Below are 14,846 nucleotides of genomic sequence, written 5' to 3' on the forward strand. Positions count from 1 at the left end.
CTCTCTCTGCTCTTCCCCCCTCTGAGGGCGAGCAGCAGTTGCAATTATTCTGCCCTGGACTTAAGATTATCTATTGAGCACTCTGCCAAGTTTGGGCAGTCTGAGCAGCTCTTCGTGTGCTTCAGAGGCCACACCAAAGGGCATCTGGTCATGATGCAAAGACTTTCCCACTGATTTTCCTCTGCAGAGGCGGTCTTTCACCATAGATAGGCACATTCCACAATGAGTAGTACGCTGGGCTTGGTTACAATAAAAACTGTGTTTGGACTAACAAGGAAGTTTTTAGATCTGAAACTTAGAGGATTTCTTATATCATGAGGACTTCTTATATGATCTCTCAGTTCATAACCCCATTCCTTAACCTGCCTTCATCTTTTGTATTATGTTAATGATGAACTGAATCCTATGAAAATCATCTGCTGAAGTCTATTGCAGATTTAGATATTCATACATGCTTATAACTACAGTTGTAAATGCACTATCAACTTGCTCTTGAGTGTTGACAGACCAGCTTTGACCGTTCCAGTGTGGTGGATGGCTTATGGCATATAGCGGACCATGGAAACAGTCGCTAATGAAGCATCTATATATATATATACAGTATATATAGGTAACAATGTATGTCTCTAAACCAATTACTATTTTGGTGTATTTGCATATGAATAGCCAGCCAAGTTATAATACTTTACCTTATCAGATATTAATCGCAATCGTTATGACTACTGTCAGCATTGCCAAACTTTTGAAATGTTATTTTGAAACAATTGTTTTCAAAAAATTAAAACAACAGCCCCCTTTAAACTACTTACCTGCCCTTAAAGAGATAGTTCACCCAAAAAGGAAAATTCTCTCATCATTTACCCTCATACCAATCCCTGATGTATATGATTTTCTTTCTTCAGATAATCTTTGTGAGTCCAAATAATGCAAATAAGCGAATGGGTGCTGCTTAGGTGATGCTTGAAATGGTTGGTTTTTCATTTGGATTTTCCAGCAACAAATGAGCGGCATTATATTGGATTATATGGACTAACATAAATTAGGTTTCTAAAATCTTCTTTTGTTTTTTTCTGAAGAGAGTAAGTCATATACATTGTGGATGCCATGAAGGTGATTAAATGATGAGATAATTTATTTTTGGATGAACAATCCCTAAAGTTGTTCATCTACAAAATGTGCCTTTAAATATGCAAATTCAATATTTTCGAAAGTAAAATGAGTTGTGTGTTACACTAATGATGATTTTAAAGGGTTAGTTCACCCAAAAATGAAAATTCTGTGAGTAATTACTCACCCTCATGTTGTTCCAACCCCGTAAGACTTTTGTTCATCTTAGGAACACAAATGAAGATATTTTTGTTGAAATCTGAGAGCTGTCTCACTCCTCCAGAAGGCTTCTATGTTATTTAAAACATCCCCGAAAGTCTTACGGGGTTGGAACAACATGAGGGTGAGCAGGGGCGGATCTAGAAAAAAATGTATGGGGTGGCGAGAGGGGGGCAGGAATTTTTGAGGGGTGGCAACATATGGCAGACATATACTGAATTTAATCACAGTTAAATTGGCCATAACTTTTAATTTGTTGCTGGGGTGGCAGCAGGGGCCACCCTATGCCACCCCGGTAGATCCACCCCTGAGGGTGAGTAATTACTGACAGAATTTTCATTTTTGGGTGAACTAACCCTTTAATGATTTATGTGACACAAAGGATGTAATGTGCAGGTGGTCTTGTGATACACTTGCTATACCCATAAAATAATTGTATTTTTTGAGAGCAGTACCTGTAAATGCACTATAGTATGAGGTGTCAATGTAATAACATTTTGAAAATGTAATAAAATGAACAAAAGATGAATGAATTTGTGTGTTCCTCCTACCTCCCAGTTAATGGTGTCTGTGCTTTTGTTTGTTTGTTTGGAAGCCAGTGATTATAGTTTATAAAGTTATAAATATGGATATTTTTCCTACAAAAATGCATCACTTCACTTCAGAAGGCCTTTATTAACCCCTTGGAGTCATATGGATTACTTTTATGATGGATGGATAGATGTGCTTTTTTGGGCTTCAAAATCTAAGGTACCATTCACTCCGATTATAGAGCTTGGAAGAGCCGAGATATTTTTTAATATAGCCTAACTCCGATTGTGTTTGGCTGAAAGAAAAGTCATATACACCTAGGATGGCTTAAGGGTGAGAAATTATGTGATAATTTTCATTTCTGGGTGAACTAACCTGTAATGAGTTGCCGTTGATAATAAGAATAAGCAAGATCACATACAAACAGAGTCCATGCAGACAGATGTACATGCAAACAAATGTCTTTCTATATGTGCTTCATTAAACATGGTCTCAAAACTTCTTGTGGCCTTTCCTTGTTTACACATACACACAAAACCATACCTTGTAAACACTGCATAAGATTAAAATCCACTTTGTATGCTACTCTGCAATTACCAACTCACACACTTGTTGCGCAGGTGCTCTAATTATACTCACAGTCACAGCACCACTCAGTGGACAACAACAATTTCAAGACTAATAATGTCATGTTACCTGACAACTGTGTTGCTAAGCAATGATTAAATGGCCTGAAAAGGAAACTGGAAAGAAACAAAGGGTTTCATGAGAAGTACTCTCATTTTCTTGCTTATGTTGTACTTAAAGGTTATGCAGAGAAGGTACCATCTCACCAAATAGATAGTGTGGATTGCAAAGTTTGGTATTCCTCAACATGGGATGTTTCATCCTAGGGGATCATTGAGAGTCCTGTTCGACTGTGGAGCAGCATATAAAGGAACATCACTAAATAGTCCATTGTTGTAACTGTAAGGCCCTAACCCTACCAATTATTTGGTAGGTGTACTGATGAGATTCAGGCAAGAACCAGTAGCCTTCATGGCTGACATTGAAACAATGTTCCATCAAGTTAAAGTGGTTGAGGAAGAGGTAGATTTTCTTCGTTTCTTATGGTGGCCTGATGGAGAATTGACTAGAGAGCCCATTACATTTATGACAGTTCATCTTTTCGGAGTCGTGTCTTCTCCAAGCTGTGCTTGTTACGCCTTGAAACAGACCGCAAAGGACAATCAAGTAGACTTTCCAGCAAAGGTAATTGACACCATCAACAATAACTTTTATGTAGATGACTGTCTGAAGAGTGTCACTGAGGAAGTGGCCTTCTCTATGGTTAAAAATCTCACTGTTCTCTGTCAAAAGGACAGAGCAACAGTGAGATCTAACAAAATGGATCAGCAACAGTAGCAAAGTGTTGCAGTCAGTTTCTGAGGAACACTGAGTTTAGAATATACAGCAGCTAGATCTGGATCGAGACAAATTGCCTGTTGAAAGAGCTTTAGGTCTTTAGTGGAGTGTAGAAGCCGACACCTTTACATTCAAGATTTCCTAGGAGAGGCATTATAGAAGTACTAGGAGAGGCATTTTATCGGTGGTAAGCTCTGTCTATGTTCCCTTGTTTTTTTAGCACTGCTTATTCTGCCAGCTAAAGTACTTTTACAGGAGTTGTGCAGACAGAACTTCCATTACTTCACAGAATGGAAACGTTTGAAAGTTGCAGTTGCCTGGTATTTGAAACTGCAGAAACTTCTGATGGAGCCAAGTTGTAAACGAAAGGAGATATCTTAGGAGCAGATTGATAGTGTTGCTGTAGATGTAAAATTAAAGCATTAAATCAGTTTTAAAGCATCTCTGGGCAGACAAAGCTTGACTGTGGATGATCTGTCCTATGGCTGAGCCTGAGATTGACATAATTCGCTTCAGTCAACAGGAACAGTTCCAAGAGGAAATTGCTGAGCTCAAGGATAGAAACGGGTGTTAAAAGACAAAGTTCTGTCTACAGTTTAGATCCTGTGTTGCGTGATGGAATGTTGCTAGTGGGAAGAAGACTTGGTAAGTCAGCTATAAACGATTGAAATAAAACTGCCCCTCTTGTTATCTAAAGATCAGCATGTTTCACATCTCATACTTCGAGACATTCATGAACAGGTGGGTCATGGTGGCAGAAATCAGATGCTTTCTGATTGCAAACGGCAACCCTGTTGCAAGAAAAATAATCAGTGTGATTATACAGAAGTGTGTCATCTGTAGACGTTATAAGGGGACGTGGGTGAACAGAAGATGGCAGACCTTCCAGTGGAAAGGATCACACCTGACCTGCCACCTTTTACTAACATTGAAGTTGACTTTTTGGGGCCCACTGAAGTGAAAAAAGGACGGAGTAAAGTGAATCGCTATTAGGGGTGTAAAGCCCGGGACACACCAAGCCGACCGTCGGCCGTCGGGCAGTTTTTGTGCGTTGGCCGACTAAGTTTTCTCAGTGTGTTCTGCACGGTTCCGCACAGTCGGCTGAAATTGGTCCTCGTCTGCTTTTTTCCGGCCAATTCGACATGTTGAATTGGCGTCGGGCCGTCGGTGAGAGAGAGAACTCTGATTGGCTGTTCAGCTTAGTAACCGAGTCAGTGCACAAGAATAATAACAAAACAAAACAGTGAGCAAAGAAGTCAAAACGGTACAGATAGAAGGCTGTTCTACTGTTACGTCATCTTACCCGAGTGTTCCTTGGCAAATATTTCAATATTAACGAGCGGAGTGGAATAAAGAAAGTGTTTTGATTGATATTCAAAACGGTAAGCACGCACTGCTTTGTTTATGGTTTGTGTATCTGCAGCCTGCAGCCTGCAGCGTCAGTTTCCCTTTTTGAATGACGAATATAGATGAATATATCTTCAGAAACAGACACCCAGACAGCAACATAGTGTCGGCCCAGATCCGGCCCACATCTGGGATTCCACATGGCACATCTGGGATTACACGCAGGCGCAGAACGCACATTCTACCTGACAGCTGTAGTTCTCTCTGTGTGTTCAAGTGCAGCTTTTTCCCCCCGACGCTGGCGACAACACAGTCGACTTTCATCCAACTTTTTTCATCAGTCGGCTTTCCACCCATTTTCATCCGCTAGTTCTTTGCCGTCAGTTTGGTGTGTCCCGGGCTTAACGATACCCTCGTCGCGATTCGATACATATCACGATACTGAACTCACGATACGATATTATTGCGATACTCCAAGACATTTGGTAAAAGGTTAACAAAAAATGTACTGTTGATTAAAATGCTAAATTTGGTGTTACATTGAAAATGAATAGGCTTGGACTTGGTGCTGGAAACCCAATGCACAGGACAATGGTGACACCAGAATAAAAATATTCATGATTCTGAAGCTGAAAAGACATAATTATATTAGACAAATATACTTGCACACTGTCACTGATTAGATATATTTAAAATAATGTAGGCCACTTTTTACTGGTGAGATAAGATAAGATTAGACTGTGAGTATAATTAGAGCACCCGAGCAACAAGTGTGTGCATTGGTAATGAGGAAGCACAGAGTTTTTGATTTCTGTAATGACTTTCCAAAGCCGTTGCCGGTGATAATAAGCAAGTTTAGAACGCGTACAAATAGTCCATGCAGACGGATGTAGATGCAAACAAATGTCTTTCTTTATTACTTGTTGTGCTCCATTAAATATGGTCTCAAAAAACTGTGTGCTTCCCAATTACCAACTCACACACTTGTTGCTCAGGTGCTCTAATTATACTATGTCACAGCGCCTCTCAGTGGACAACAAAAACTTTGCAATAGAACAAATGTCTCCTACATAAATTACCCTTTATCCCAGATTTTTGCTGCTTCTTTTTTATTTTTATTTTATTTTATTTTATTTTTTATAAAATAAAGACAACTTGAGCTTACCTAGTAGCTATTAAACATGAAATATTCCTTTAAGCAATTCATTTTTATACATTACATTTTTTTTAAAGTCACCCAAATCTTTTGTCCACCTGCACAGCACAATAACTTTCCCAGGCAAACACTACTCAAACAAAAAATAGCGCAATTGAGCGGGTATATGCCCAATCTGGCATCCCTGCAGTTGCGTGACGCTTTGTTTGCGTCAACACTGGACGGAAACATAGAAAAACTGGACTGGTACAGGTAAACACGTGAGTGGAATGGCATTCTTGTGGTATGTAACTGGACGTTTCATGTTGTCATTTAATAATGTGCAGATTATTCCAATGATAGGCTAAACGTGTTTTCTTTATTGCCACAATGTGTTGGTGGAGCTGGTTGCAGTTATAGGGTTGTGTCTCCCCCTTTCAACATGCTAACTTACGATTTTAGAATTTATCTAAGTAAAAAGTAGTTAAATAGAACATATACGCCCTCTAAAAGAGTCCTAAACGACCTTTGCTGATGTAAGCGCATAAACATCTGTGTCAAAGGTAACATTTCGTCATCAGCCTTAGCCCCCGAGCTGCTCTCACTCAACCAGGGATTTAGACGACAGTCTGATAACTAAGTTAGATGGATCATATATATTCGTATTATTAACACGTATTTTCCTTGAGGTAAGATTTCAATAATTTGGATTAAACCACTTCCGAGTGGGTCTCACTAAAACACCACCGAGCACAACTTCAGATCATGTAGCATGCCACAATATTTGATGGTGTGAACTGTGGTTTTCCTTTGTGGTAACCTAACATGTGAAGGTTTCGGGTAAAGACCATCGCTGCCATTTATCATCTGTTGTTTTGTATGTTGTTTATGTTTATTTCAGACATTATTTTTGTACTTACGCTGTTCGGATCATCTGAAACCCATCACAGAAGAAACTCCTGATCTGATCTTATCGGACTATACAGTATCATGTTGGCACCAGTTAGGTACAGACATTTCATCAGGCAAAACCATAAATCAACGTGGTACCTCCTTTTTGCCAATCTTTTTTTTTTTTTTTTAAGACAGTTGTGGCTAATAATAACAAGTGAAGTAACGACAGTTTATTAACAGCTCATGGTATATGCAATAGTGCTGTGGGAAATATAAAAGTTAATATAATGTACTTTCTTTAACATTATTCAAAAAAAAATATTATTTTTTTATCAAGTGAGACGTTTAATTTTTCCTTTCCAAGACACTAAATGGTGACTGAATATGTTAAGTTTAAAAAACGATGGAAAAGCACCTCAGAGCTATTATAAAAGTGGCCAGGACATTAAAAGCAGTGAGAAGAAATGGAGATCTCTTTTAAATATGCACACACATACTCATGTACACACAGACATGCACACACACTCAATAAAGATCTGTGACACACACACATGCACTAATGATTAAGGAGATGCAGCTGCTCAAATTTGCTACAGTGTTTTTGTACTGCATTTACTTGATATTTATTTAATGATTATGAGTATTGCTCTTATTTAGTTTTTCTTATTTAATTACAGGGAGAAGCCAAATACAGTTTCATTGTACCTGTGTATAATGACAAATATAGATTATTCCATTCTATTCTACACAACAATGCAGTTTAATAGAGAATACACGACATTGTTCAGACACTTTTCAATGTCTCATTTAATTCTGTTTAGGACTGTGGTCACTGATAATGGGACATGTCCACTGCTCTCTGTCCAGCCCAGTCGAGGGCTGGTGGACGAGAAGTTTCAGATTGTCATAATGAATTTACTGCCTAATCAAGAGGTGACGATATACTGTCTACATCAGTCAGAAGACAAGGACTTCTGGCAGGCGTTTGGACACTACATCAGTGATGAAGACGGAATAGTGACAGGTGCGTGGGACAGTCCATTGCATGACCCCTAGAAAAGTTACCACAGTAAACAGAGTCCTTACCAACATGCACTACCATACAAAAGTTAGGGGTTGGTGAGATTTTTTTTGAAGAAGTCTATTAAGGGTACTAAGGCTTAATTTATATGATCAAAAATACAGTAAAACAGTAATATTATGAAATATTATTACAATTTAAAATAACTGTTTTCTATTTTAAAATGTAATTTATTCCTGTGATGGATAAAGCAGAATTTTTAGCAACCATTATTTCAGTCATGGTTCTTCAGAAATCACTCTAATATGCAGATTTTCCGCTCAAGAAACATTTATTATTATCAGTTGAAAACGAGTGTGCCGCTTAATATTTTTGTGGAAACCCTGACACAATTTTCATACATTTTCAGGATGCTTTGATGAATAGAAAGTTCAAAAGAACAGCTTTTATTTTAAATAGAATTTTTTATAACAATTTAAAAGTCTTTAATATATATATATGTATATACCACAGTGAATTGTTGTAAGGGAGATAATGAACAGAAATCCTCAGCCCGGCCAGATGGTAATCTGGCTGATCTAACTACCTAAACTACCTTGGATGATGATAAATAACCTTCTTTGTCCAACTAAAGAAAATATGAAGCTAGTTTTAGCTGGATTTTCTAGCTGGTCATAAAAATATACGATCATGGAATTCACAAACTTATCTTTTTGCAGAGTAAAAAATAATCTAGACAATAATAACATAAAACATTGTTGCAGTGTGCATTTATGACATGATGTGTATCTTGTTGAAATGTAGTGGCAAAAGATAAAAGTTTGGGAGGCACCTATGAAGGCACGGAGCAGATGGGGTTGATATGGAGCATGAGACCCGTACCAGGAAGTCGATCTGGACTCAGGTAACCCCTAAACCTACCCTACACCCTAATCTGGTTTGGGAAAAAAAATTCATTGGATTTAATCCAGTATGTCATCGCGATACAGGCTGCATTGAGGACATATTTGACTTAGACTAGCAAAATCTCAATGTGTGGTTATTGCTGTTTCTCTGTTCTTTTTCTGCCAACTGAATCAAAAATTGTGAAATGTTAGTCTTATTTAAAGTTATCACTTTCTCATGTATTCTATTAACCTTTCCTTCCGGTCCCTTTCATTCAAGGTTGCGTAAGACAAATGTTCTTAAACCGATGGTGATTCACATTTCGGTATACAGTGGCCATCTATTTGAAGGATTTAGCGAGAAAACACCCCTGGCGACGAGTGTCACAGAACGCTGGTACGTTGCACCAGGTGTTCAAAGGGTGAACGTCAGGGAGAAAGGAGTACGAGGAACTTTATTTCTTCCTCCAGGTAATACAATTCAAACATACAGTGATTTAAATACACCTTTTCTATGATACCAAGCAGAGTCCTGCACGGGTCCTTTTTGATAAACCCGCACCCGCAGTAATTAACAGAACACCCGACCCAATATCCGACAGAAACATTAATTTTAGTCCGTACCCGCCCCCTTTGACATAAAAAAACGCGACCGGAACAGCACCCGCATTAAATCTCTTACATGAGGTAGACAAAAATCATTTTCTCATGTAGCCTAACACAAGCAAGAAAACCAACATTAGGCATTCTGAGCCGATGCAATTAATAAAACATTGCATTAAACAACACAAGTAAAATAATAGAACAGAGAATGTTTTAGTAGGCTATTTAACTGTAAGTTTAAAGCTAGTAAATATTTAGTAGATTCACTCAGCATGTAACGTGGTTGTTTCTTCTGAAACTCAAAATCAGCACCAAAAATAGGCTACAACTTTTATTCAGATTGTGAATATATTAAATGCATAAAGCAAGAAAAGCGCGCTCCCTTTAATATAATCACTATAGCTTTCAATGAGATGCATCGCGATTGACTACTATGCTCAGCGCTGTTAAAGGCTTTTATTTTTATATGCAAATAAAAGCCTTTAAAGGGGTCATATAATGCCATTTTTGTACAAGCTAATATGATTCTTTAGGGTCTAAATTAAAAGTTTGTAATATACTTTAATTAAAAATTCTCATTAGTATTGTAAGAAAACACTCATTTTACCTGGTCAAAAACAGCTCTGTTTTCAGCACGCCGTTTAAGTGCATGTCTCTTTAAATGATAATGAGCTTTGCTCACCCCGCCCCTCAGTTCTGTGCGTACACCGTTTGTTATAACACAATAACCATAACGCATTGTTCATTATAAACGTGGGATTATGAATTATATTGAGAACGTCGTACATAGAAAACATGCCGTAATGTACCCTGAGTATAAACCTTAGCTGCATTCATCGTGAAGCGTGCTAGCGTTTTGCAAAGATTAATATAAATATGAATATAAAGGTTAATAAAACGTTACACTCACTTCAGTTCTTCTGGAGGTGCAGCAGGAACACGAATAGTTGGTACCGATCCTTTTTTCAGGAGCAGCTTCTTAGCAAAACCAGCTTTATACTGACCCTCGTTTGTAAAGCAGTCTGGTGTGTGAAATGATTCGCGCAAACATGAAAGCATTGACGTTGATCGTGGGGAATATTCCCTTCGAAAACAAACTCAGCCACTGCGTCTTCAGCGGTTCGGATTTAGGAACATCAAAATGACTGCTGTGTTCCTTATTACACCCAAGAACAGAACGCCACAATCACTTAGACGCCATTCTGCTCACAGACAGTGCTCCAGCGTATCAACAATGACCGCGCCGGTCCGGAAACGCTGCTGTCAATCAACAGGCGTGGGAGGGGCGTCGATTTTGTGATGTCACAAACTTGAACGGCTTGATTAGAGACAGGGGAAAACATATAAGAAGATAAAAAAAAAAAACACTGGATGGATTTTTATCATTATATGATGGTTGTGTACAGGCACTGCCAACACACATTTCAGTACAATCAACTTGTAAAAGTGCATGTACCATTATATGACCCCTTTAACAGTCTTCAGACACGCAAATATTATTCCACCTGTTACAGGTTTATTCATTTCTGAATTAACATTTATTTGCAGGGTGCAAAGTCACAAAAATGTCAGGGTAATGCAACTGCCAACTTACACTCAAGGTATAAGGAAAATATGTATTACATTTTACTTGATAGTTGAAATGAAAATTTTCTATTTTTTAAATGCGTGTTATTGATCTTATTGTGATCTATTCAACGGTATATTTTCTTTTCTTTTTTTGACCTTGTGATTAATTAAAATATCATGACTTGATATTCCAGTGAAATGGTGACTGACAATCAACTGCAGTCTTGTATTTAGATCTGCCTCCATCCAATTAGTAACCGATGTATAGAACCAGGTCAATATGGGCAATATGGAAGAAAAGATCGGTCGCTGCTTTCTTTAAATCACAACTTTAAAATTAAATTGCTTATAAATAACTTGTTTTTTAGGCCCTGGGCCGTACCCAGGAGTGCTGGACCTTTGGGGAGGAGGTGGTGGTTTGGTCGAGTATCGTTCTGCCCTGCTTGCATCTCATGGCTTTGCATCCATGGCACTTGAGTACCTCGCTCCAGAAGAGCTGAAAACAGTTGATGTTGATGTGTCGTACTTTGAGGTATTTCAGAACTTTTGACAGTCTGCTAATGTGGACCAAATTTGGCATTGACATCCTTGCTGATCTGCAGTTGTCATTAGACTTTGTCATTTAATTTGTTCCCCGTACATAGTGTTTTTTTTTTCCAGATTAACTCTATGTCCCACTTACTTTGTATATTATTCCTGTAGAATGCATACCAGATTTTGCAAAATCATCCAAAGGTACAGAAGGACAATCTGGCAATGCTTGGGCTATCTTTTGGAAGTGCCGTCACATTCAATATGGCGGCCTATTCAAAAGTCATCAAGGTTCGCTTGACCTGCATACACGAATGTACAGTTATCTACATTTTAAATGCAGCTTTTTATTATTTTATATCCTTTTACTGTCTTGTAGCCCCAGTGCTGTGTGTGTATCAGTGGAAGTCATGTGATTCCTATTGATAAATCTCTTTTTGAAGTCTTTGAGGAGATAAAAAAGTGAGTGGATTAAACATTAATTCATAACCTGACTGAGCCTCATCTAATGCAATAGTAATAGAAATCGTAGTAATATATTCTTTATTTCTCTCCATATTTAATTATATTGTGAATAAAAAAAGTCAGGAACTGGCAAGGGATTTCCTAACCAATGCAGTATGGAGCTGATTGAAATACAAACAAAACACATTATAACTTGTATTTAAAAAAACAAACAAAAAAAACATTGGAATTTACTGAATGTGGATATTTGACCTTTTCTGCACACAATTAATGTTGTCTTCCTGTCAAGCTCATTTAACAAGTGCCAGAGGACCATAACAAGCCCGGTCATGTGACATCCTACAGTTTGGGAAATATAATTGGATGTTTCAGTAACAAATGACGTTCATTGCAGGCATATGAATAGGGTACGTATGAATGAGGAGAACCAGGTAATACAGAGAGACATCATCTTGCCGATTCCCTCAGACCCGGCTCTCAAAGTAGACGTGAGAATGACTTAGACATTTCTTTGTTCATATATACAGTTTGTTTGCATATCATTATTATAAGTACTATTATTTGTAATGCCAGCTCTCAATTTTTTTTTAAATGCACATAGGTTGGGAGAATAAAGTGTCCTCTTCTGTTGGTGAATGGTGGTGATGATCAGAACTGGGCTTCTGTTGAATCTGCTGCAGATGTGAGTTATATATATTTCATTTTGTCCAAACATGATACCTCAAAAGGACAGCTAATGTAAGACAATATTAACAATAGACAGTGAGACAATATTAAAGGAATGGTTACCCAAAAATGAAAATTCCTTTCATAGTTTTTTTTCTCCTTGTTTTTTCTCTCTCTCTATAACAGTGTTATTGATTACTAAAAGTTACAAACAAATATTTAACTATATAACTGTTTACTAAATATTAAACTGTATTAGTAACTAACTATATATTAAAAGATAAAAAAAAAAAAGAATCAATTACTTCAATAAAAATAAGAAATTTTGCCTTGACTACTAACTGAAATAAAATAAGTTGAAGTACTAAAATTACTAAAACTAATAAAAAACGAATTACAATGATAAGCTGAAATATATAAAAACTGAATGCATGCATATATATATATATATCTACATATATATATGTGTGTGTGTATATATATATATATATATATATATATATATATATATATATATACTTGCATATTAAAGGTGCTCTAAGCGATGTTGGGTGACGTCACTTCTTGTTGACGTTCAAAGTATTGTCAAACAAAACAGAGGCTAGCTCGACCCTCCCTCCTCCTCATCCCGTCCCCTCCCCCTCCCTTCCGTGCTTCCAGAAACAGAGCCACCTGAATGTTGGACTGGAAGCCCTTCTGCCGGCGGAGTTCTCGCCACCTTTTGAACGCTTTTCTGATGTAAATTCGGGACTTTGCCCGTTACTTCTCGTTTTCCCTCTTCTTTGATATTTGTTCATCGGAACGTCTTCTCTTTGGTCGTGTGTTGGCCATATCAAAATTCTCAAGAACTCCCAAGAACTTCCCTATTCATGCCTCTCTCTCCTCCACTCCCCACACCCCCCTTCATGTGCACACGTCGCACACTAACCCCCCAACCCCCACCCCCAAATCATTCTTGTCGGTTATTGGCTGGAACACTGTTTGTTATGTTTCGTGGTCCAGGCTGGGCCAGTTTGTTTTTCTTGCCGTTTGTGGAGCCTGGGCTATCTACAGAGACCGTGTTTTTTTACAGTGTGTACAGGGGACAGGCAGCTAGCGGATAGTGAGGAGATGTTTGCGGTATGTGATTAAAAAATGTTTTGGCCTAAAAAACGCGTGACATCACTTAGAGCACCTTTAACTTGCGTCGTAGCCTACGATTCAATAGGTGTCATCTTACAGTCTACATACGCTGTACACGCCGTGTAATGTTCTCAACTATGATTCAAATGGTTTAATGTGAATTGGGTCCTTGATTTGGATCTTTTATACCCAGATGGAGATGATGATGGAGAAAGCAGGAAATCGGCACTTGTTGACAGTCCTGACATATCCTGATGCGGGTCATCTGATCGAACCTCCGTACTCGCCTCACTTCCGAGCAACTAACTTCATACTGCAAGAAATGAAAGAGAAAAGTAAGCAACATTTTTTTCATATAGAATCAACATATTAAGAACTTTTTTTAAATGTGTCATTTGTTTGAATATAGATCTGAATATAAGTTGTTGTTGTTATTGTTGCTGCAGTTGTCATGCTATGGGGTGGACAGACCAAACCGCACGCTTACGCACAAGAGGACGCATGGAACAAGATATTAGCATTTCTGCGGCAGCACCTCTACTTCAGTTCAAACTTTGCAAAGGCCAAACTGTAGTTCTGTCATTTACAACATTGATTGCCAGCACTTGTTGTTACATTTTGCTTTGGTATCTGTATTAAACAAAAGTGGACAATAAGTATTACTTTTTATGTAATACATTTGTTGCAGAAATTCATTAATGACGTTTGCAATAAAAGGAGATTATAAATATAGCACCATTACATGGTTTTGATAACACTGAATGAAGGAATTACAAACACAGTTTAGGTTTTTTGGGAAATATTTCTTGGCACACTACCAGTGATCACACTACATTTTCTTCATTTTGTACCTATTTCTAAACAGGCGTTTAGATGATTTCATTGTTTCATTTTATTTCGTTTAACTTTCTTTGTTTCTTTTGATTAAAAAGAATGATTTCTATTTTCTAAAGTGAATGACATAATTATTACACGATGGTCAGTATTTTCAACAACAAAATTGATGCAAAAGCCTTATGGTTTTAAAATATTTTTGTGATTCTGTAACTACTTGCAGTAAAAAAGTAACTTTACATCACTTGTTTTTTTATTCACAGATCAGTTGTGGATGAATAAATATGCTGTATTAAAATCATTTTCATTTAACAAGTTTGAAAGAGTGCAGTGTTTGAAGTATCTTCAGTTGTGAGGGTTTTTTTTCTCTCCATAAAATTCAGAGATGTCACTACTGCAATATTGGCTTTGGTGGTACTGACAATATGAAATGGTAATGTAAAATGTGTAAGATATATATATTTTTTAGTTTAACTGTCTAAAAAGCAGAGCAACAAATAATTGTAATGTGTAT

General features: G+C 37.5%; 1 protein-coding gene across 9 annotated transcripts; it reads left to right on the forward strand.

Moving 5' to 3' along the window:
• Positions 1-5,947: 5,947 nt before the first annotated feature.
• Positions 5,948-14,652, forward strand: LOC311289476 (peroxisomal succinyl-coenzyme A thioesterase-like). 9 transcript variants are annotated; one of them, XM_084407524.1, is made up of 12 exons: positions 5,948-6,047; positions 6,645-6,750; positions 7,459-7,661; positions 8,463-8,562; positions 8,823-9,013; positions 11,083-11,246; positions 11,417-11,536; positions 11,625-11,707; positions 12,105-12,198; positions 12,312-12,392; positions 13,692-13,833; positions 13,945-14,652. In XM_084407524.1, the coding sequence occupies exons 2-12, from the start codon at positions 6,734-6,736 to the stop codon at positions 14,070-14,072; spliced, it is 1,323 nt and encodes a 440-aa protein (XP_084263650.1). In that variant the 5' UTR covers positions 5,948-6,047; positions 6,645-6,733; the 3' UTR covers positions 14,073-14,652. The 9 variants fall into 9 exon arrangements, with proteins under 9 accessions (XP_084263650.1, XP_084263652.1, XP_084263647.1 ...); XM_084407526.1 differs by having other exon boundaries at positions 5,956-6,024; XM_084407521.1 differs by having other exon boundaries at positions 5,969-6,047; positions 6,645-6,789.
• The last annotated feature ends 194 nt before the right edge of the window (positions 14,653-14,846 follow it).

This window comes from Rutilus rutilus (assembly GCF_951802725.1).
Source record: "Rutilus rutilus genome assembly, chromosome: 4".
Classification (NCBI taxonomy): domain Eukaryota; kingdom Metazoa; phylum Chordata; class Actinopteri; order Cypriniformes; family Leuciscidae; genus Rutilus; species Rutilus rutilus.